Here is a 24,477-nt window from a genome sequence, read left to right as displayed (position 1 = left end):
TCTATCGCCCAGGCTGGAGTGCAGTGGCGCTATCTCGGCTCACTGCAAGCTCCGCCTCCTGGGTTCACGCCATTCTCGTGCCTCAGCCTCCCGAGTAGCTGGGACTACAGGCGCCTGCCATCACGCCTTCTAATTTTTTGTATTTTTAGTAGAGATGGAGTTTCACCGTGTCAGCCACGATGGTCTCGATCTCCTGACCTTGTGATCCGCCCGCCTCGGCCTCCCAAAGTGCTGGGATTACAGGCTTGAGCCACCGTGCCCAGCCTAATTTTGTATTTTTAGTAGAGATGGGATTTCTCCATGTTGGTCAGGCTGGTCTTGAACTTCTGACCTCTGGTGATCCGCCCGCCTCGGCCTCCCAAAGTGCTGGGATTACAGGCGTGAACCACCGTGCCTGGCTCAAATGACCTACCTTTAAAGTTCAGAGAATCTTTCTTCTGCTTGATGAAGTGCTGTTGAAGCTCTCTACTGCATTTTTTATTTCATTCATTGAACTTTTCGGCTGCAGGACTTCTGTTTGTTTCTTTTAAAATTATTGCTATCTCTTTGTTGAATTTCTCTTTCACATTGTGAATTGTTTTCCTGATTTTTATCAGATTGTCTATCTGTATTTTTTTTTCTGTATCTTGTTGATTTCCTTAAGATCTCTTTTTGAATTCCTTTTCTTGAAATTTGTGAATTTCCTTCCCATTTGGGTCTCTTATTAGTGAGTTATTATGTTCTTTTGGTGGTGTCATATTTTCTTGACTTTTGAGTTTCTTGTGTCCCCACATCCTCACATTGATGTCTGTACATCTAGTGGATCAATCACCTCTTCCAAACTTTGTAGAATGGCTTTTGTAGAGAAAGGTTTTCATCTGCAGTTGGGTTGGAGTGTGCCAGTTGGAAAGAGTGTGATGACTCTGTTTCTGGATAGGTGCAATGATATGGTCTTTAGGCAGCTTCTTCAGCTGCACTGGATATCAGCAATAACTGTGAGCACCCCCGTGGCCTAGGCTGTAGATGTTTGTACACTGGCATCATAGGTTGTTAATGTCCTCAGTGTTGAGGGCTCTTGAAGTCCTCCTATTCTCATTTAACTCACAACGGGAAGACTTAGCCAAGGGGATCTCTCTTGGTATCAAGTCTGACATGGCCTACAAGCAGCTGCAGCAGCCCTGAGTTCCAGGTGCAGGTGCTTAGAGTGGCTGTGGGGCTGGGGTCCTAGGCTGAGGGTCTTGCAAGCCTATTAGGCCACCTGGGTCATGGGGTGCAATATTGCTGTCAGTGGCAGGGTTGGATATATGTTGCCCACAGAGCCAGCATCTGTGACTCTGAAGCACCCCCTATCAGCTCAGACCCATAGGCTGGGTTGTACCTGTGATTCTACTGCTGGGAGGGACAGGGCACAGTACTGGCCTGACTCCTGGGAAGAAGTGCTCTAAAGATTTGGGCCTGGGAAACAAGGCATGGCTGCAATTCAGGAACTTGAGCCAATAGGGTTCAGCAGCAACTCAGATCCCAGGGGATGAGGCATTGTGTAGTGTGACTCTAGAACAAGGGATAGTGGGGCTTGGCAATATTCCTGACTGTGTGATGCCAGGTGCAGCGGCAGCAAGTATCCCAGAAAGGTGGGGCACAGCTGTTGTTTGGGCACTGAGGGGGCAAGGAACAGCACAGTGATGACTTTACTCTCCAGGGAGAGGGGTATGTCAGCGGCTCAGCCTCTAGAGGGCTAGCCCAGCTCTGGGGCAACAGAGTACTAGGGTTGTTTGGCCTGTAGGGCAGGATGTCTCAGTTCAGCCACAGCTCTATTTCCCTGGGACATGGGGTACTAGGTCAGCTCAGTTCTGGGATGCACAGTTGCTCAGCTTGGCCAGGGCACTGATTCCCTGGGGGCTGGTGTGCTGCTTCAGTTCATGCTTGGGGGTGATAGGGGACATGACTGTCCTGGGCAGCCCAGGAACTATTTCCCTGAGATGCAGAGCACCACTTTAGCTTAGGCACTGGGGTGAGTGACTGCTCCAGGTAGCCAAGGTACTGTTTTCTGGGATGTAAGGCACTCCTTCAACTTAGGCACCAGAGAGATGTGACTGTCCTGAGCAGCCAAGGTACCGTGTTTAGGAGGCAGGGTACCTAGGAAATCAGTTAGGCTCTGGCCCAAGGGGGCAGAAGGAGGGGTAGACGGAGTGGCTCTACCTCTGCTGGGCCCTGCAGGGAAGGGTGTAACAGCTGCTGGCAGCTTGGCTTGGGGATGTTGGGCCACTGGGCTGGGGTGCAGGGTGGCTTAGCTTCAGGGATGAAGGGGACCCATGGCGACTCACCCCGGCAGCAAGACGTGCTCCAGCTGTTGTTCCAATTCCAAGATGGCATAGCAGAGTAGCCATGTGGGCACAGGGGGCATGGCACAGCATTGGCTTCTTCTTTGGAGGAGCACTGCTGTGTGGACTCCAGGCAGCTTCCTCAGCTGAGCTTGGTGCCTGTGAGAATTACAGGGGACTCCAGTGGTGAGGTCTGTAGGTGGCCAAGGTGTTGATGGGGGTTGCTGGCACCCTCTTGCTTACCTCCTGGTTTCCAGCTGATCCTGGTGGGGGGATGGAGTGATAGAGTCCCAGCATTTTCTTCTGTTCTCTGTGTAGCCATCTCAAGTTTCTGTCACCCATCTGATGAACTCTGGCACTCTCCCTCAGTTATTTTTGTTAAAATAACAATGTTGACTGGGCGCTGTGGCTCAGGGCTTTAATCCCAGCACTTTGGGAGGCTGAGGCGGGTGGATCACCTGAGGTAAGGAGTTTGAGACCAGCCTGGCCAACATGGTGAAACCCTTTCCCTACTAAAAATACAAAAATTAGCTGGGCATGGGGGTGGGCACCTGTAGTTCCAGCTACTTGGGAGGCTGAGGCAGGAGAATCTCTTGAACCCAGGAGGCAGAGGTTGCAGTGAGCCGAGGTTGTGCCATTGCACTCCAGCCTGGGTGACAAGAGCGAAACTGCATGTCTCTCTCTCTCTCTCTACCTATCTATCTATCTATCTATCTATCATCTATCTATCTATCTATCTATCTATCTATCTATCTATCTATCTATGTGTCTACCTGTATCATTGTTTATTCATTGTTTTGGCTATCTTTGTGATGGGGAGGAGCGCTAGAGGGTTCCAGTCTTGTTCTCCTCCGGAGTGTGATAGCATTTTTAATGGACAATCCTTTAGGGCATCTTTCCAAAGCTTTCAACTTAGTTTTTGTTTCTGTACTTAAAAAAAAATTGTGGTAGGCCAGGCACGGTGGCTCACGCCTGTAATCCTAGCACTTTGGAAGGCCGAGGCAGGCGGATCACAAGGTCAAGAGATCGAGACTATCCTGGCTAACACGGTGAAACCCTGTCTCTACTAAAAATACAAAAAACTAGCCGGGTGTGGTGGTGGGCGCCTGTAGTCCCAGCTACTTGGGAGGCTGAGGCAGGAGAATGGTGTGAACCCGGGAGGCGGAGATTGCAGTGAACCGAGATCGCACCACTGCACTCCAGCCTGGGCAACAGAGCGAGACTCTGTCTCAAAAAAAAAAAAAAAAATTGTGGTAAAATACACATAACATAAAATTTAAACATTTAATTTAACCATCTTACTAAGTGTACAGTTCAGTGGTATTAAGTACATGTGTTATTTTGTAACATCCATCTCCAGAACTTTGTTCATTTTCCCAAACTGGAACCCTGTACCCATTAAACACTAGCTTCCCATTTCCCAGTGCCCCCAACCCCAGGCAAGCACCATTCTACTTTCTGTCTCTGTGAATTTGAGTACTCTAGGTATCTCAGATAAGTGGAATCATACAGTATTTGGTTTTTTTGTGACTTGCTTATTTCACTTAGCATAATGTCCTCAAAATTCATCCTTGTTTTAGCATATATTAGAATTTCTTTCCTTTCTAAGGTTGAATGATATTCCATTGTATGTATGTGCCACATTTTGTTTATCCATTCATCAGTCAATGAACACTTGGGTTCCTTCCATGTTTTGGTTATTGTGAATAATGCTGCTATGAACATGGGTTTATGAATTCTGTTCAAGTCCAAGTCCCTGCTTTCCATTCTTTTGGGTATGCACCCAGAGTGGAATTGCTGGATCATATGGCAATTCTATTTTTAATTTTTTGAGGAACTGATTCATCTTAGTTTTTATAGAAGTAACACTTTTTTTCCCCTACTCCCTCCTCTCACACTCTTATATATATTTTTTGAGACAGGGTCTCACTGTGTCACCCAGGCTGGAGTGCAGTGGTGTGATCATGGCTCACTGCAACCTCCCGGGCTCAGGTGATCTTCCTACCTCGGCCTCTGGAGTAGCTGGGACCACAGGTGCACACCACCATGCCCGGCTCATTTTTGTATTTTTTATAGAGATAGGATTTCACCATGTTGCCCAGAGTGGTCCTGAACTGCTGAGTTCAAGCGATCTGCTGACCTCGGCCTCCCAAAGTGCTGGGATTACAGGCGTGAGCCACTGTGGCTGGCTTACGCTTATATTTAATAGGTTTTAAAATACAGCTTTATTAAAGTATAACTGACAAAAATATACTGCACATATTTAAAATGCACAGTTGATGTGTTTTGACATCTGCATATACCTGTGAAATCATCAGCGCCATGAACTTAGTGGACATTTCTGTCACCCTCACAAGTTCCCTTGTGCCTTAAATAATCCCCTCTCCTACTCCTCCCTGCTGCACCCCCGCCGCCTCTGCCATAATCAAGTAACCGCCAGCTGCTTTCTGTCACTGTAGATTAGTTTACAGTTTTTAGAGTTCTATATAATGGGAATGATACAGTATGGTCTCTTTTTTTCTCTAGCTTCTTTCACTCAGCCTAATGAGTTTGAGATTCATGCATGCTATGGTGTATACCAATAATCCATTTATTTATTTATTTATTTATTTATTTGAGACAGAGTCTTGCTTTGTCACCTAGGCTGGAGTGCAGTGGCGCGATCTCAGCTCACTGCAACCTCCACCTCCTGGGTTCAAGTGATTGTCGTGCCTCAGCCTCCCGAGTAGTTGGGACTATAGGCGTGAGCCACCGTGCCTGGCTTAATTTAGGCACAAATTTACCCTGGATTAGGCCGAGCACGGTGGCTCACGCCTGTAGTTCCAGCACTTTGGGAGGCCAAGGCGGGCAGATCACCTGAGGTCAGGAGTTCAAGACCAGCCTGGACAGCATGGTGAAACCCCATTTCTACTAAAAACACAAAAACTAGCCAGGCATAGTGGCACATGCCTGTAATCCTAGCTACTCGGGAGGCTGAGGCAGAAGAATCACTTGAGCCCGGGAGGCAGAGGTTGCAGTGAGTAGAGATAGTGCCACTGCACTCCAGCCTGAAAGACAGAGTGAGACTCCGTCTCAAAACAAACCAAACTTTTTTTTTCCAACCACCTGCTACCCATTGATGAGCATTTTTTCTTTTTTGTTTCTTTTCTTTCTTTCTTTCTTTTTTTTTTGAGATGGTGTCTTGCTCTGATGCCCAGGCTGGAGTGCAGTGGCATGATCTCGGCTCACTGCAACCTCTGCCTCCCAGGTTCAAGCAATTCTCCTGCCTCAGCCTCCTGAGTAGCTGGGACTACAGGGGCATGCCACCTTGCCCCACTAATTTTTGTAATTTTAGTAGAGGTGGGGTTTCACCATATTGGTCAGGCTGGTCTTGAACTCCAGACCTCAGGTGATCCACCTGCTTTGGCCTCCCGAAGTGCTGGGATTACAGGTGTGAGCCACCGCACCCGTTTTTTGTTTTTTGTTTTTTCAGACAGGATCTTTCATTGTTACCCAGGCTGGAGTGCAGTGGTACAATCATGGCTCACTGTAGCCTCGACCTCCCAGGCTCAAGCAATTCTCCCACCTCAGCCTCCTGAGAAGCTGGGACTACAGGCATACACCACCATACTCGGCTGATTTTTGAGCTTTTTGTAGAGACAGGGTTTTGTGATGTTGCCCAGGCTGGTCTTGAACTCCTGGGTTCAAGCAATCCTCTCACCTTGGGCCTCCCAGATTGCTAGGATTAAGGCATGAGCCACTGGACCCAGCCAATGAGCATTTTTTCATCTGCTTATTTGCCAGTTATATATTTACTTTGGTGAAGTGTCTGTTTAAATTTATGCCCATTAATTTTCATTAGGTCATTTTCTTATTTTTGAGTTTTAAGAGTTGTTTATGTATTCTGGATTCTCTATTAGATATGTGCTTTGTAATGAATTTCTCCCTGTCTGTGGCTAATCTTTTCATTCTCTTAAAAGAGACTTTTGATACTTTTTATGTCCTATTTAAATAAATCACATAGTTTTCTGGCATACCAACCTGTCGTCAAGTTGAGGGACAACACAGCTTCTCATTATGGGTGGCAGTTCAGCTGGAGGGAGCAAAGGGGTGTGTGGGGACACCAGGGAAGACACCCCCAGCTTTGAAGTTTCCATGTACTAAGGGCATCGATCAGAATGTTCTCCAGAGGAAATGGAACTCATCGTATGGCTGAGGACCCTGTTTTTAACTTGAGAGGGCAATATGTCCAATGAAAAGACCACACATTTCAGCTTCTTGTCCAGCTTGGTGTAGGCATGTGACTACATTCTGGTCAATGAGATGCAAATTAGAATTGTTGGGTGGACTTTGAATAAGGCTCCTTTAAAGAGGGGCAGGTAGCTAATATATGTCCTTTGGTTTTGGTTTTCTGTGTTCTTTCTGTTTCTTGCCTGGAATGTGGGCAAGCTGGCTGGAGCTTCAGCTTCTATTTCAGACTATGAAGCAACCTTGCAGTGTTACGTGGAAGACGGGGTAGAAAGATGAAAGAAGCCCAGGTCCCTGATAATTACAGAGCTGCCACATTAGCTATGTCTGTGTACCTGCAGACTTCCTATGTTAAAGAAAACCCTTAATATATTTTAAAAGCTATGTTATTTCTGTTTTTTATTACTAGCAACCAAATGCAATTCCTAACAGACACAGCTGGTTAACATAGCAGTGCATCAGGAGGAAGTCAGCTGTACTGCATATATGCTTATATCATTGAGATCATAATGTGAGAAAATTTTAACCCCTGCTTTTCTGCTTTACATGCTTTTAAAATTTTCTTTTATTTTCAGACTTTTTTATTTTTTATTTTTTGAGATGGAGTCTTGCTCTTTCGCCCAGGCTGGAGCGCAGTGGCTGATCTAAGCTCACTGCAACCTCTACCTCCCGGGTTCAAGCGATTCTCCTGCCTCAGCCTCCTGAGCAGCTAGGACTACAGCCATGTGCCACCACACCTGGCTAATTTTTGTATTTTTAGTACAGACAGGGTTTCACCATGTCGGCCAGGCTGCTCTCGAACTCCTGTCCTCAAGTGATCTGCCCGCCTCGGCCTCCCAAAGTGCTGGGATTACAGGCGTGAACCACCACGCCAAGCCTTCAAACTTATTTTTATCACTGCTTTTTTCTCCAATACAATCACCATCTTCAACTTTATCATCTTGTGCTTAACGTCATTATCATTATGAATAAGAATCATTTTCCTTATCATAACCATCTTTAGAGGATTCTCTTCTTATTGATGGAGGGTGATTTGTGTATAAAATGTATTTTTTTAAATTAAATATTCTATTGGGGCTAAGGGAGGGGAGATCAAGGGAGCCTTTGTCATTGAGGAACATCTGTGGAAAGGGGTGGAATTGGTACTCAAACTTATGACAGCTTCAGTATTCATTGGTTATGGGCCACATCAGTCATTTCTGTGCTGCCAATGGCCAGGATTGCTACCACATGTGGATGCCCACTAGGCATGTAAGCGAAACAACAGGGATGGATTTCAGTCTTCTGCCAGAGTTGCCTGGTAGGGCAGGTCAGGGTCAGTACTGCTTATAAAGAAAGGCCGAAGTAATTGAACTCGATAGTATAAGAAATAAGAAACTGTTGGAGGGTCTTGAGTTGGGGAGTAGCATGGTTTGTGTAGGAAGGATTAGGGATGGGGTGGAAGGGACACACAAGTGGGTAGTAGTAGTCCAGGCATGAGGTGATGCAGGTCTTGTGTTAGGCAGGTCATGGGTTAAGTAGACATCAAGAGAGGATTAAACATACATACGTACATGCCTACGTACATACATAATCAGGGGAAATGCCTGTGTGAAGAAAAATAAGGAGGAAGCTGGGGGAGTCTGGGGGAGCCATCAGACCTCAGTGCAAGTGGGACCCTGAGTGAAGGAGAGGGGTAAGAAAGGAAGGAAGTTTGGTGGGAGCATATCAGACTATAGTGCAATTCTACGAAAAGTTCTGCAAGACCTTGGAGTATCCTCCAGCCAGAGCCACAGTCCCTGGCCAGTGGAGCCCCACATCTCCCAGGAATGGCCCTGCCTTAATATCCCTGCCACATGCATCACTAGATGGGGTGAGCTGTGGGAAGCATTGCCTTGGAGCAAACATGGGGATGGACTTCAGAGCTCCACAGCTGGGGCTGTCAGTCAAGCGTGCACCCTGCAGTGGAAGATCCAGAGGCCCATTTTCCTAGATGACATGGGGATGACTAGGGTGAGGGACATGGGAAGGTGACTGCTGTTGTCTCAGGCCTATCTGTTGCAAATAACAAATACTGGCCCGCACTGACTTAAGCAGTAAGGAGGTGTACTATGCAGAAAACAGGATGTCCAAAGGTGAGTGGCTTTCAGGGTTGGCTGAGTCAAGGCTCTAGGATGAGGTACTTCCCATCTCTCTACTCTGCCATCCTTGGGTTGGCTTCCTTCTAGACCAGTAGTGACATGGCCACAGTGGTCCCAGGAATTGCATCTGGACACAGTGATATCTGGAGAAAGGAGAACGACCCCTATGTTCTGTGGGGCAAGGATCCCTTTCTCAGAGGGGTCCCAGCACATTTCCCACTGCTGGGAAATCTATGCCTCCTTGGCCAGAAGTGGGTCACCTGGCCATTCTTGACCATGTCACTGGGAAGGGGAACGAAACCATTGTGATTGGCTTATTGCCAGGGTATGGCACCCTGGCTGCATGTGAGAATTGCTTGGGGAGCTGGGCCCCACACTTCAGATTTCTCTATGAATTGGTCTAGCGTGGATACTGGGCATCAGTAATTGTTTTTGTTTTTGGTTTTTTTGAGACAGGGTCTCTCTCTTGCCCAGGCTGGAGTACAGTGGCGTGATCTCTGCTCACTTCAGCTTTGACCTCCTGAGCTAAAGTGACCCTCTCATCTCAGCCTTCCAAGTAACTGGGACTACAGACACACACCACCATGCCCAGCTAATTTTTATTTTTATTTTTTGTAGGGACAGGGTCTTGCTATGTTGCCCAGGCTGGTCTCAAACTCCTGGGCTCTAGTAATCCTCCTGCCTCAGCCTCCCAAAGTGCTAGGATTACAGGCGTGAGCCACCACACTTGGCTCTACCAGTAATTTTATTACCTCCTAGATGATGCTGATGTGCAACCAGGGCTGAGAACTGCTGTTGTCTTGGGGTGGTGTAGATGTTGGGCATCAGCCACCATGTCCATTACAGTCACTTACTAGTTTCTGTGGCTTAGACAAGTTACTTATCCTCTTTCAGCTTTGGTTTTCTCATCTGTAAAGTGGGGTCTGGCCATAGTTACCTCCTGTGCTTCCTGGGAAGACTGAAACAGTTCGTGAGTGCTCATAGGCTTTGCAAACTGTAAGTCACTGACACCCGGGGGCTGGCTGCTTATCATTCTCATTCAATTTGGAGGGAAAGCACAGCTCCCTCTGCTGCCAAGAACAGCCAGGGCAGAGATTTCTCTTGAGCACGGCTTCCTGTCATTAAAACAAAAAACGAAAGAGAAGGGAAAACGACAGACTGGGAAGCCACAGGCTATTGCAGTGGGCTTTTTTCTTCTTGGAAGGCGTGGGTTTGAAGGCGCTGCTATAAATGGTTTATGCAAATGAGCTGGAGGCGCTCTGTCCCCTGCCGCTTTAATCCGGGAGAAGCTGGGAGGGAGCCAGGCACAAGGTTTTCCGCCCCTCCTCCCTGTAGTCCTGCAGTGGGGTGGCTGGGGGCAGGCAGATGCTCTTCTGCTGCCTCCAGGGAAGATGGTCAGATAAGGCTCTGCACTCTGGCTCCCCCATGTTCCAGGACACACCTGGCTGCATGGCTTCTTGGCTCTTTCTGCTTGAGTGAGCACAGGCTAGTGCAGCCAATAGTACTGCAGGAACAAGGAGGGCCCCCACTGGTGCTGCGAGGTCACGGCCAGGCAATCTGTCACCTTTAGGTCTCACTGGGTCCACAGGGACCTGGGGCACTGGAGAGGAGCAGAAGGGGGAAGAGTAAAGAGCCCGCACCATCGGCTCCAGGCTTTCATCTTCCCTCCCTCCTCCTCCTCTTCCTTTCTTCATGAAATCTACTTTGAGCATTACGGAGTGACCACCTTGTCAGATGCTAAGGATCTAGAGATAACAAGATACCTTTCTACCTTCAGGGTGCTCCCAGTATGGGAAGGGCCTCCTGCCATGGCTGCAGGGCTGGGGCTGCACAGAGGACTGGCTGGACAGCCTTGGAGAGGGAAGGTCCGGTCTATTCCTTCCTGGGGCATTGGGATGATCTCAGAGGAAAGGCTCTTCTGAGCTGGGGGCTGAAGGTGAGGTGGGAGTGTTTGTGGGACCAGTGCCAGGGAGGGGCACTCCAAGGAGAGGGACAGTGTTCAAAGAGCAACAGACAAGTGATGTGCCATGTTCTAGAACACAACTGGCTCGTGTGCATGGAGCATAGGTACATGGGGTGGGGTGGGGGGGTCATGGAAGGTGAGACCAGACACATGGGCTGGGGTCAGTTCACAGAGGACCTTGAATAATCTCCAAAGTGGGGGTCGCGTTTATCCTGAGGTGCTTGGGAGCCACAGGAGCTAGAGGGCTGAGTCGGGCAGAGAGGCCCGCCTGGCAGCCCTGCAGAGGGGGACGGAGGCTGGAATGATTGTCCAGAGCAGGATGATGCTGGGGGCCTGAACTGTGGGCAGAGCCAGGGGAGGGAAGGAGGGGATGGATTTGAGGAGGACACAGTGACCTCTTGGATGGGGAATCTGGGCTGACACCGATTTCCAGCCTGGATAACATAACTCAAGGGATAAACTGGGCCCCGGAACCTTGGGGGTGCCCATGTTGGGTGGGGCCAGGAGGAGGACTGAGAAGCAGTCACTTCCAGTGAAGAATGTGCCACTGGCCCATCCTGGGTTTCCCACCAAACCCTGGTGGAAGGGGGAATGGGAGAAGGAGCTGCTTCTTCAGACAGTTTAGAAATTCTTGATTGCCTCCCCCCAAATGATCCCCATCCCACATTCCTGATTCAGGGAACTCCTGGTTCAGACGTAAAGTGAACCAGTCCAATGCCTCTATTTTAAAGATGTGAAAACTGTCCCGAGAGGGGACTGACTTGCCCAAGGTCACACAGTGAATTATGGCAGGCGGTGTCATGGTTAGTAAAAATGGACCCCCAAACAAAGTCTAATGTAGCCCACCCCCTTCACTTGCCCTGAGAACAAAGAGCTCTCCTCCCCAGAGGGAAGTGGGCTTGGCTAAGCAGGGTTGAGGTTGTGAGGGGTGCAGCATTTGTTTTAGAGAGGGGAGGGGCTCCCAGGGAAGAGAGCTCCTGCCCCTATTTGCCTGCTGGTGGAGCCCAACCCAGGAGCTGCATTTGCTGCCCACCTTCTGGAGCCCTGACTGCCACCACCACTACCAGGAGGGAGAAGCCACGGAGACATTAAAAGGGGCTGCCCTCCCTAAATTCCAGAGCCTCAGAGCCTGCCTGGAAGTCAGGAGTTCTGACTTCCAGGGAAGGCTTTGCTTTCTCAATGTTGACCCTGCACAGTCCTGGGGTCTCTGAAGGAAGTAATCCCAAAGAGGGAGGTGTCGGGGGACAGGAGCCTGAGAGAAGTCACTGGAGAGGGAAAAAAGGAAGGCGGCAGCCATGAGCCACGGATGAATGTGCAAATTGCGAGATGGGGCAGCTGCAGGGAACAGCTAGGAGCTAGAGTGGTGGGTTTCTGTCATTGCAGTCACCCTGTGGTGGCTCCCCTCCTTGGGCTGTCCTTTGTGCAGGAATACCACAGTCCTGACAGCCCCCTTTGGTGGCCACACCTGAACTCTGGCTCAGGAGGGTGGGGCAGCAGCCCTGAGCCAGCCACATGCCCACGGCCCCCAGGTCTTTAGGGACTAAAAGCCCCTGTTTGCGGGGCTATGAGATGTGAGGTTGTCTGGGGTTGGGGTCAGGGACTCAGTCTAGGGCTAGGACTGGAGGTGTGGTAGCAGGGGACAGAGTTCCTTCCTGGACTCAGTGGGGATGAAAGCCACTGGCCTTTCCTGAGAGGCACTGCATGGACCCCATTACTCACAGGTACCTCTGTGCCTGGGGATCTTGCCTGTGGCCCAGCAGCTGGCATGGCCGGTGTCCTCTGGGCTCTAGGTCATGGCCCATAGTGGTAGGCACAGAGCTGGCATAGTGCAGTGGCTGGACTCAAGTCATCTCTCACCTTTGCTGTATGAGAACAGAAGTTCCTGTTTTTTGAGCCAAGCCAAGCCCTCTGCTCCTGCAAGGGACCTGCCACCCCATTTTTCTTTCTGGAGCATTTTCAGGTTTATGCCTTGGGACCTGTGAGAGCTGGCACCCCCCGCCTCAATCCCCATTTTCTTTTTTGGAGACATATGTGGTGCTGAAGCTCTGACCCCTAATGTGGGAGTGGCCCAGAGCCTGGCTGGGGCAAGGCCTGCGGGTGGGTGCCTGGATGCATGACGGGGACTCTGGCAAAGTAGGATGGTGACTGTGGGCACACTACAGCCAAAGTCCATGGCAGTCCACATTGGGATCAAATTTCACTTTTTTTTTTTTTTTTTTAAGAGACAAGGTTTCACTCTGTCAGCTAGGCCAGGTGCAGGAGTGTAATCATAGCTCACTGTAACCTCAAACTCCTGGGCTCAAGTGATCCTCCTGCCTTGGCCTCCCAAAGCTCTGGGATGACAGACGTTTGCCACTGTGCCCAACTCAAATTTTACATTTGTGGGTGCAGTGGCCCTGGGTCCCTCTGACTGATGCTGTGTTTATTTAACCGAAGGTGGCTGTTCTCAGGGGCAGCACTCTGCAGCAGACAAAGCCTTGGGGCCTGCACTCTTTGAGTCTGAAATCTGGGTTCTGGCCCAGCTCTGGCACTTTTTGGATTTAACAATTAATTTCCACCTCCTTGAGCCTCTGTTTTTCTCTTTCTGTACAAAGGGATGAGCATCTGTCTTGTGGTACCTGATAGGGTACTTTTGCAGATCCAGTAAGACATTGGTGACATTGTTTCATAGCTTTTAAGAGCTGGGTCATTCTGAGAGGCCACGTGGCAGAGGGGCAGGTGTTGGGCTCTGATGTCCAGTAGGTGTGTTTCTAAATCTCAGCTTAGCTGAGCATTAGCTGTGTGACCTGGGCAAAGTATTCAGTGTCCCCAAGCCTCAATGTTCCCATCTAGGGTGCTAAGTTTCTTCCCTTCTGGGGGCCCAGAGCAGATGTTTCAAGATGCTGGCAGCAGATGTAATTTTCTGAATTGATTTGGGTACTTATTTGTCAAGTTCCTGCCTAGTTTTTTTCAGAGGAAGAGGTGCCAGGACCCCCTACTGATGGGCTAAAGGCCCTTCAGGGGAGCCAGGTCAGAGGTGGGGGGAGACCAGGCCACTAGGCCTTTTGTGGCTAAAGAGCTTTGAGGGGAAGAAGCCCCCGGATAGAACAGCTCTGGGCAGAGTGACTTGAGATCAAATCCTGACTCTGCCATTCCCCACCTCTGTGTCCTGGTTTCATCATCTGTAAGGAAGGGTAAGGTCAGGGCCTTTGTATAGAGGTCAGGAGTAGCTCATCTATAGTACATACTAGTGCTTCCCATGCACCCCACACTGTTCTGAGCACACGACATGCATGAGCTCATTTCATCTCCCCAGTAGCCCTAGGAGCTAGGCACTATTACTATCAACCCAATTTTTCAGAAGAGGAAATGGACACTTAGTAGATGTTAGAACCAAGGTTTGAACCCAGGAAGTCTGACTCTGGAGCCTACTCTTAACCGCCACCTGTGCTGTGAAGCCCCTAGTGTAGACAACACTGGTGGCACTGAGTAGTATTTGCTGTGTCACAGCACTGGGATCCAGCTGCCAGTGGCCATACTGGGAGTACCCCAGCCAAGGGCCTGAGCCCCTGTGGGGTCCTGTACTGTCACTTTATTGTAGCTACTGACACCCACCCAGTATCTGAGCCCAAAGGTTGGAGTGAGAGGCCCCAGGAGGCAGCAGGCAGGGGCAGGGCCAGGGCATGGGAGCAGAAGTGGAGGCCAAGTCAGCTGGTCCTGGGCTTGGCCATCCCTCTGTAAGCTGGACCTGGGAAAGGCAGGAAGCAGGCAAGAGCCAGAGGAAGCAGAATCCCCAGAGGAAGGAGGGGGGCCTCCCAGCTTTGGGGTGGTTTCAGCTAGCTGGAGGCCTGACACAAGAAGGAGTGGGCACCAGGAGCATAGGCTGAGCCGTGGGGGGTGCTGAAGGTGTGTATGTGAGTGTGAGTGTGTGCGTGGGGTGGAGGTGAAGGGAGGGATGGATTGAGGAGGATCTCTGCCTGTGGAGGAGGGATTTAACCTCCCGTTATCAGCTGCCAGCTTTTCTCATAATCCAGGCAGGCCCAGCAGGGATCAGCAGAGTGTGTTTCCGCATCTCGGATGGACGAGGCCCATGTCTTGTTCCAGCATATCCCGCGCTCGTCCTGTCTCCTGCGTCACCCTGGGTCTCCTTATTTCTCTGTGTCTCCTCTCCCCATAAAGTCTCATCGCCTGCCCTTCCTCACCCTCCCCATCCAGGTTCTGGTATAGGGAGCAAATCTTATGCATTCAGACCCTGCTAATTTATCACTTGTGATTGCTGGGACAAGGGCTAGCTTCCAGTTTAAAATTCATTCTATTCCTGAACAAAAGCACAGCACTAACCAGGTGACAAGGGACTGTTTAATCTACTTCCTTAGAAGAACTGACTGCTACCCAGTGCTCTGAAATGGCATTTGCATGTGAGGCACGCATGCAATCATACATGCAAAGCTTAGAACGTGCCTGGTGCAGAGTAAGCGGGTACTGAGTAAATGTTTCTTATTAAAGCAGGTCTTCTATTTCTCCGCCTTGGGGTAACATGTATTTTTTTTTTTTTTTTTTTTTGAGGTAGAGTTTTCATTCTTGTCACCCAGGCTGGAGCGCAGTGGCATAATCTCGACTCACTGCAACCTCCACCTCCCGGGTTCAATTGATTCTCCTGCCTCGGCCTCCCGAGCAGCTGGGATTACAGGGGTGTGCCACCACGCCTGGCTAATTTTTGTATTTTTAGTAGAGACAGGGTTTCACCATGTTGGCCAGGATGGTCTCAAACTCCTGACCTCAGCTGATCTGCCCGCCTCGGCCTCCCAAAGTGCTGGGATTACAGGTACGAGCCACCGCGCCTGGCTGTATTCTTAGTGCTGTACGCATATCCTGCATCCCAAGTCACTCTTCTCCAAGGCTGGGACAGAGACTTTAGTCCTTCCAGTTCTACGTGGATTCCCGAGTTGTCTGACTCTCAAGCGTTGCTGTTATGGATGGAGCCAGGCAGTGGCCCTCACAGGTGTTATGTTATTCAGTTCTCACAAGTTTCTGGGCCATGTGATCTCCACCATGGAGAAGAGATGGTAGAGGCTCAGAGAAGCTCAGTAGCTTGCCTGTCCAACCTGAAGACCAGAGCTCCCACTCTCCACGTGGGTGGGGTGGGCACATCCATCCACCCTTCCTGACCTGTGACACAGATCTTATCATAGGCAAATGTTTGCCTCCAGCTAGGGACTCAGTGGGTGTGGGCTTTGTCTGGCACACTCTGTCCTGGGAATAGAAACCTGGTTTCTTCCTTGTTCCATCCTTTCTGCCTGGCATGCATGGTGGCCCTTCTGTCCAGTCTAGGCTGGCCATGCTGGCCCTGAGGCCTGGAACTGGGGAGCACGAGCAGGTGTGTTTGTGTCTTGGAGAGGCCGAGAAAGGGCTGCTTGGCAGTGGGCCTTGGCAGGGAGGGACCTCAACTCCATCCAGGTTCTGTTTGCTCAGATTCCCTTTCAGTCTCCACCCCGCCTCTGCACCTGTTGTGTTCCCATCCTCCTGGGCGGCTGGCAGCTGTCACGGCTGGGGCACCTGTCCCAGCCCCCGAGGACGCCCTCTGGGCTCCCTGGCTCCAGTTTCTCTGCAGCACATGGCTTGCACTCTCCGTCTCTGGGTACTTTTGCTCTCCTCTCCCTCCTCATCTCTCACTCTTCCAGACTCGAGGCAGCAGCCTCCACTCTTGTCCTGGCTCTGGGCATAGGAGGAAGCTTTCAGCTGGGGTTCCCTGCTTTCTATTCTCTGGTGCCAGGCCCAGCCTAATGGGTAGAGAGGATGGGGCCCTGGCAGGATGGCCATAAGCCTCAAATACTGATGAGGCAGCTCATCAGCTCAATCAAATTATCCCTTGTTCTTGATGAAGGTAACACTATAGCAGCAAGGGGCTGCCTCCCAGCTCCTCCACAGCACGGTCACCTCCTCTTCCTGGCCTCCCCAGACCCTAGTCACTTCCCCCTACTTCATAAAAAGAAGTTACCCCCTCCCTTGTCCAGTGTTGTCTTCTATGCCTCCTGATGCCCAGATTTGTATGTCATGTTAGGTATAGCAGCAGAAGACATTACTCCTGGGTCCCAGTCCTCCTTGCCTTCCATCCCCTGTGTGGCCTTGGCAAAGTCTCTATCATTTATTGGGCCTTCTTTGCTACACCTGTAAAGTGGGCCCAGAACTTCTTTGCCTGCTTGAAGGTAGGGGCTGGCCCCAGTGCTCTCTGGAGGCTCTTCCCCCTTAGAGAGCTTGGTGACTGTGACTCTGATGGTTTCTATTCCCCAGTGAATTTGTTCCATGTTTTATTCTGGAGTTGCTGGCTCTGCCTTAGACTTTGAATTCTGAGAGGGCAGGTTTAGCTGGGAATGAGGTGCTAGGCCTTGGGGAACCTGGATGAGAGAGGACTTGGTGAGGAAAGCCTTGAGCTGGGTAGACCATCATGGAAACCAAGATGACACCCAAGGGAAGAGGAGCTGTCTGAAAGGGGTCAGGGAACAGGAGATGGCAGGGAAAGGAGGGACAGCTATAGTGGTGGGGAGGGCCTTGGGAGCTGAATGGGTTCAGAAAGCCAAGGGGCCTAAGGTTCCCTAGATGGCATGAGAGGACAGATGCAGCTGGGGATTCTGTCAGACCAGGCCTCCAGGGGCACAGCCAGCCCTGCTTCCTGCCTGCACACTTTGAGGTATTAAGTCCCCACCCAGGTCATATGTGGGTCTGTGTTCTTCACAATTTCCAGGATGACATCTCCAGTGTCTGTCTGGGTCACCTGTTAGCGGATGACAAGTCCAGCCTTAATGCCTGTCCTCTGCCTGCATTTAGGCTTCATCCCTGGAATGTCATCTTCTGTCCACTGGAAAACGTCTAGGCTCTGCTGCCGTACAGAACCCTTCTGCTTCCTTAAGGAGACGGTCCATTGTCTCCTTGTCTTCTCTCCTCTAAGCAAGAGGGCCCCCTGCCCTTTGCCCTTTCCTGGATGGAGCATGAGTTTTGATGACAGGCAGGTCTGGGTTTGAAGCCTCGTTTGTCTTGCCTTCAGAATAACCTCTCTATGGCTCAGTTTTATAGCCTGAAAATGGGGATGATTATAACTCCAGAAGGGAAGTTTTGGGATTGGCTGATACATAAGATACTTAGCACAGTGCCTGGCACACAGTAAGCGATCAATAAATGGTAGCATTTGTAGCTTCTGCTATATATTTGCTTATAGCCTCTCCATTCCCCTTTCACATCCTTTCCAAAGTGCGGCTACAGAATGGAACACAGATCATTTAGCCAGAGCTGAAAGAACCTCATTCCTCAATCCCAGCCTGGCTCCTGCTGGGATCTGGAACTGCCTGTTTCTCCATCCATGCCCGTTTTACACCCCTGGCTTCTGCAGGGCGGGAGTTGGGTCCTGCTCACCAGTTGGTGCATAGGTGGGTACTCAGTGAATGGTTGATGAATGAGTAAGTGAATGAATGATGTATGTTAGTGATTTTCTCACCCTTTTAGTAACAGAATCCTTTGGCCAAATGAATTTTTTTTTTTTTTTTTTTGAGATAGAGTCTCACTCTGTGGCCCAGGCTGGAGTGCAGTGGCACAATCTTGGCTCACTGCAACCTCCACCTCCCGGGTTCAAACGATTCTCCTGCCTCAGCCTCCCCAGTAGATGGGATTACAGGCATGTGCCACCATGCTCGGCTAATTTTTTATATTTTTGGTAGAGATGGGGTTTCACCATGTTGGCAAGGCTGGTCTTGAACTCCTGACCTCAAGTGATCCACCCGTCTCAGCCTCCCAAAGTGCTGGGATTACAGGCGTTGAGCCACTGCGCCCGGCCCCAAATGAAATTTTATGAGATGCCCCAGTGAATAAAACAGAGAAGGGGTGCAGCTCTTTTGCCATATCCCGGGGCTGCCTCTCTCTCTAGAGGTCCTGGACACTGCCTGAGGAAGTGACAGGAGAGGGAAGCCTCAGACACAGGACATTGATTGCCACATCCTATTTGGGGAAGTGATTGTGGGAAACAGGCTCATACTTCTGTGGGAAAACCCCTTTAGACTGCAGTGTCGAAGGCCTGGGGGCCACTCGGGCCACCTCCCAGTTCTCTGTTCTGTTTCACTCAAGTGGCCAGAGTGGGGGCTGCTGCTCATCTGAGGGACTCCCAGCTTGTGGAGCTCCAAACCTGCCCCCATCCCTGCTTGCTTACCACTTGGCTGCTTTCCCACAGTACTGTGTCTGAAAATTACATGATTTCAGGTCTGTTTGTGAGATGTTTTCTGAGTGCCTGCTCCGGGCAGGGGCAGGAGTGATGTGAAGCCTGAGGGGAGTGAGGCTAAGTCAGGCAAAGCTCACCCTGTGGGGTGCGGGATGCGGGATGTTGCTGCTGGCCCCTCCCCTTGAGCCTCCTGTCTCCTCCCTCATCCTTCACAACCACATGGGACAGTGACTTTCTGAAATGTGGGTCTGGTCTGTTGCCTCTGTGCTGCAGGACTTCCCTATTGCTCTCAGGAAGAAGGCCAGAGTCTTCACCCTGCTCCTCAAGACCCTCCTGGTGTATCCCTGACCCATCCTGGCTCGGCAATGGAGCATTTCCTGAGGCTCCTCCTGCTCACCCTGCTCCATACCAACCTTGTTTCTGGAACACACCAGCTCCCTCCAGCCACAGGGCCTTTGCCTATGTTGTACTCACTCTCTCCCCTAAACCACCTCCACAGCCATTAGCCTTCAGATCTTGCCTTCACTGTTGCTTTTCAGGAAAGCCTGTCCTGAGCCTCCTAGAACCTTGCTCTTTTCTTTCAGACCCTTTTTCTCAGGTTGTGATGATGTGCTCCTTAGTGAGGCTACTTATAAATGTCTGTTTCCCTCTGGACTGGAAGTCTACGAGAGCCAGGACCTGCCACTGAGGACCACCCTTGCATCCTTAGTGTCTGACACATAGTAGGGGATCAATACATGTGGGTAGAGTTGAATTAAATGGTTGAGATGCACCCAGGAGAAGCTGGGGCAAGCAGATAGGGCCCCAGCCAGGCCATGGCTCTCTCTGTATAGGACGGAGTAAGGTAAGGGTTAGGAGATGCCCAGCTCAGGAGCTCAGAGGAAATATAAGTGCCAAGAACAGGGACTTACTCTTACCTAGGGCCCTGGGGAGGCTTCCCAGAAGAAGTGTTCCCAGTGCTGGGTGATGGGAAGGGGGCATTCCAAGTGAGGAGAAGGCAGGAACCAAGGTGAGAGGGAGGCTGATGTCTGGGTGTGAGGCCATAGGAAGGCCAGGCTGGGCATGTGCGAGGGGTTGGTGGGCGAGGGGCCAGCCGGGTGTATTAAAAGGCAGGCAGGGTGTGGAGGATGACTCTGCTGCTACAGGAACAGCCTCCAAAGCATCTTCTTTTGGCCTCAATTTCCTCATCTGTAAAATGGGCATACACATACACTGATCTCTTAGGGTTGTCGTGAGGATTGAGCAAGTTAAATGCGTCACACGCTCAGGGCAGTGTGGAGCACGCCGTAAGGCCTCGTGTTTGCTGTTATTATGATCATTATCCGACAAAAGGAGTTTGGCTTACTTTCTCCTTGTCAGACTGACTTAGCTTCCCACCCCCATGGGAACTGGGTACGTGTGCCAGGAAGTGTGTACGTGTGACTCTGCACAGCCACGAGCCGGTATGTGCCTGTGGAAAATGGGCTGCCTTGTGTGGACTCGGGTGTCGTGGCTTCTCCCGGAAGTCGTGGGCATGCCTCTGGCTCAGGGGAGCATCGGCCGACTGGGCTTGCTCTCCCCCAGATCCTGCCCAGCCCTCTGCTAATGACTGTAGGTCAGGCCTGAATGTCCCTCCTTATTCTCCTAACCACTTCCCCAGACCCACTCAGAAGTGGGAGCAGCAGGGTCTTGAGCTGTGGGCTCAGGACCCCGTCCAGTCCCTTACAGGGCCCAGGCCTCTGAGTTCCATCTGCTGTGGGGCAGCCTCCACCTTTCCCATGGCCCCTTGCTCAGCCCCTACCCCTCTGTCCTCCCACCTGCCCACTGGCTTTCTCTTCCCACCCAGCCCTTTCCCTGGGGTCCAAGATCCCAGACCTTGAGGACAGGGGCTGGGGTCCGGGCCAGGGCCAGGGAGGAGGGTGCTGTCCTGTTCTCCTGGTAGAGGCCCCTGAGCTTGTGTTGGATGGTGACATTGTCCCTCAGACATGGCCTGAGTCCTGGTCCTGCCTGTGACCTGCTGGGTAACCTCAGGCAAGCTCCTTAGCGTCTCAGAACCTCCACTTTCTTCTCTGTAAAACAGATATCATCATAGCCGCTGCCACCCACACAGTTCCTGGTGCACAGTGCATGCTCATATCATGGCAGCTGCTCTCTTGATGATGATCTGGGCTCCCGGTATGCCTGCCCAGGGCTGGAGGGGCCTGCCATCCCAGCCTCCCTCTTCCCCCTCTTTTCCCACCTTTCCCTCTTCCCTGAGTGTGGGGTGCCAGTGTCCACCTTAAGATTTCTCTAGAAACTTTGTGAGTCTGTGGAAGCAGGCATATGTTGACTGTGGACATTCAGAGGTGTGTATGTAACCATGTGAGTACATGTCTGGTGGTCAGTAGATGGCTGAGTGCGCTCAGTGGTGAATGCTCCCAAGTGCTTATGAGCCCATGTATATGCACATCTGTGTGACATGATGCAGAAGAATAGTGCAGGTCTGTGTTGGGGTGTGTGGTGTGTGTGTACGTGTATGTGCATGGTTAAAGGGACAGGTTGGTGTGGGGGGAAAAGCCTGGATTCTGGTACTGCACTGCCTGGGTTTGCATTCCAGCCTTGCCACCTTTGAGGTGAGCAGCCTCTCTTTGTCTCAGTTTTCTCATCTGTAAGACCATCATCATCATCTTAGAGATGGTATCTGTTGATAATGACTGTAATACTGACCTCATCATTCAGCCTGTGAGGACCAAAGGAGTTAATACTTGCAAAGCCCTTGGAACAGAGCCTGGAAGAAGACAGAAACCGTGTTAGCACTTGGTTAACAGCTCCATCAGCTTGACTGTGAACCTCTTGAAGGCAGGGACAATGTCTGTTTTGCTTCCCAGGGGGTCCCGTCTCACCTAGCAGGACCTCTGCATGTAGTAGGTGCATGAGGCTAGTGAATGAATGGCTGTCGGCCTGGGCGTTCAGGGAGGGCTGTGTGTGTCACTACGTCCCTGAGATGGGGCTGTGTGTGATGGGGATGTGTGTGCGTGTGCGCGCCTCTGCTCGCTTTCTGGAGCTCGCTGCTATTTCAGGAAGCCTCCAGTCTCCTCCTCCTTATGTAAATAAACATGACAGATCCCATCGGCTGTACCAGCGCGGGAGGTGGGGAGACTGGAGTGGGTGGGAGCGGGGAGGCGGCGGCCGGAGGGGTGTGCGTGCTGCGTGCGCGTGTGGCCGGCTGGCCGCGGGCGGGCGGCGTGCGCGTGTGCGGGAGGGGGCGCGTGGGGGCGCGTGGGGGCGCGGGAGGGGCCTCGGCCCTGCCATGCCGGTCTCCGCCCGCGGGGGAGGAGACGGGGGAGGAGGAGGGGAGCAGCCGGCCGGGGCGACTCGGTGACCAACCGGCCGGCCCAGCAGAGGTGGCAGCACTGCCCGCCGCCGGAGATGGGGGGACAGATCACCCGGAGCACTCTCCACGGTAAGGCCCCGCGGATGCCTGCGGGCCCGCCCATCCCAGCCTGGAGACGCCGGGCGGAGGGGCGCTGGGGCTGAGGGCTTGGTCATGCCGCTACTTCTCACTCCATGGAGGGGTCTGGGGCTGTGTGAGGGGCACCTTTTGGTGGTGGGCACTGGGGTGGGGGCAGCAAGGGAGCTGGGTAGAGCAGGAAGAGGGGTGCCTTCCCTGACAGTGGCGCCCTCCCACTGATGGTGGGAGGTCAGGCAGCTGAGGCTCCCCACAAAGTCTCCTTGTCCTCTTACCTCCATGTCCTCTTACCAAGGTGCTGACTAGTCCCCAGGTGGGATGCGAGGTCCTGGGTGTCCCTACCCACCTCTCCCGGGACAGAGGCAGCCACAGTTAGTTAGACAGCTGAGGGGACCTGCTTGTCAGCTCTGGAATGTGGGCCTTGGAGGTGGTGCTGTGTTCTATGCTGGAGCCCCTCAAAGACATGTGGGCACCCACATGTGTGCTGAGTGTGCATGTGTGTCTGTGCCCGTGGGTGTGCACCTGTGCCGGCTTGTGCCTAAGCACACGGGTGTGCAAGTGACAGCACCCCACAGTGCCTGACCTCGCTTTTCCAAGTGTGTGCTCTGTGGGGGAGGCCAGAGAACTTCTGAGCCCTGCAGGTCACGTCCACGGTCAGACAGACCCACAGCCTGGAGCTGGAGGGGTGAAAGAGAGAGGGGCCACTGGTTGGCTCCCCATTTACAGAGCTCCTGCTTGCTCCAACCCCTGTCCTCTTGTTCCCCTAGCTCTAGTACTGTGGTCTTGGAGCGCCATGGCCAATGTGGCAGCAGACCCGGAGAGGAGAAGCCTACCTAGGGACTTGTGTGTCTTCCCTGGGCCCTGGGAACTGGGGTTCCTTTACAAACCGGCCAGAACAGAATAGGCTGACCTTGGGGAGTCCCTGACGCACTCCCCTATGTACCCTGCTCCCTGCTTGGACGGGGTATTAGGAGGTGGGACAGTGTCCATCTGCCGAGTCCAGTGGGCACTGAGGAGCCTGGGAGAGGCTCAGGAAGGAAGGAGGGTGGTGGCAGGAGCGCGTGGGCAGCTGCAGCCGGAACTGGTGACCAGGTGGCTTCTCCCTTCCAGGCTCTGGACTTTGGGAGAGTAATTTCTAATTAAAAAAGAAAAAAGACAGGGAAAGATGTAGGAAAAGCAGATCATTGGCTCTCTTAAAAGGAAATGAATTCTGTCCTGGGTATGGAGGGCTAAGTGACAGATGGAAGGCCCTGGAAGACACATAATCCGGAGCCAGGCCAGGGGCACTGCCAGTGGCCTGGGCCTTGGCCGGAGAGTTGGATTGGGCTGACCTGAGCCTGGCCTTGCCCATCTGTGGGGTGGGGGCTCTTCTCTGGGCTTGCTGGCCCCAGCGGGGCCTGTTGGCAGAGGGTCTGGAGCCGACTGGCATTTTCCACTGGAGTCAGACTTGGGCAAGCCTGTGGTCTGGGAAGGACAGAGAGGCTCTCAGAGCAGGCTCAGGACATAGTACACTGTCCTCCAGCTGCCTGGAGCACAGGCTCCCTAGAGGGTGAGACCACCTTAGCTCATGCTCTGGGAGTGGGTAGATGTGTTTTGTAAGGAAGGCAAATGTCTTCCCGAGCCTCAGTTTTCTCACCTGTCAATGAGGCTAGTAATAGCATCCTCCTTCTAAGATTGCTGTGCAGGCCATGCCTGATGGTTCACGCCTGCAATCCCAGACACTTTGGAGGCTGAGGTGGGAGGATTGCTTGAGCCCAGGAGTTCGAGACCAGCCTGGATAACATAGCGAGACCTCGTCTCAAGAAAAAAAGAAAACGAGATTATTGTGAGGATTACATGAATCATGTGAGCAGAGAACTCAACATGGGGAAAATCAAGAGGGCTTGGAAAGGCATCCTGGGCCCAGGGTCATATTCCCTCCCTCTCATTTGTCCCATTTCCCTGGGGGCAGGAGGATCACTTGCGGTACTCTGAGAACTCTAGGAATTGGGCATCCAGGCTACGTGGCCATCAGTGAGTGCTCATCAAATGCCCCATCTGCCTTGGCCTCCACCCTTTTGCCAGGACCGCCCTCCCAGGCGGGGCCTCCCTTAAGCTGGCCCTGGCCTTGGCCATTGCACAAGCAGAGGGGACAGGAGTTTGAAGGTCTGGAGAGGGAGTGTTTGGCTGTGCCCACACAGCCAACCTCCACCCCCATCAGAACCCTTGCATATGCGTCCTCATGCGTCCACACCCATATGTGCCCACATCTGTACACA

At 51.9% G+C, this 24,477-nt stretch overlaps 1 protein-coding gene across 2 annotated transcripts in view; it reads left to right on the top strand.

The window, feature by feature from the left end:
* Window positions 1-24,477, top strand: part of NEURL1 (neuralized E3 ubiquitin protein ligase 1) — a 96,760-nt gene that overhangs the window by 37,587 nt on the left and 34,696 nt on the right. Inside the window, exon 1 of one of the 2 annotated variants that reach the window (XM_030807458.1) lies at window positions 21,966-22,213. The exons of the other annotated variant lie outside the window; for it this stretch is intronic. Coding sequence (XP_030663318.1) covers window positions 22,180-22,213 — 34 coding nt within the window. The 5' untranslated portion in view covers window positions 21,966-22,179. Of the gene's footprint in view, window positions 1-21,965; window positions 22,214-24,477 lie in introns of those variants that run through there. 2 annotated transcript variants of the gene reach the window in all.

This window comes from Nomascus leucogenys, chromosome 3 (assembly GCF_006542625.1).
Source record: "Nomascus leucogenys isolate Asia chromosome 3, Asia_NLE_v1, whole genome shotgun sequence".
NCBI lineage: Eukaryota > Metazoa > Chordata > Mammalia > Primates > Hylobatidae > Nomascus > Nomascus leucogenys.
The sequence above is the reverse complement of the archived record's forward strand: the minus strand, read 5'-3'. Positions and strand labels throughout refer to the sequence as shown.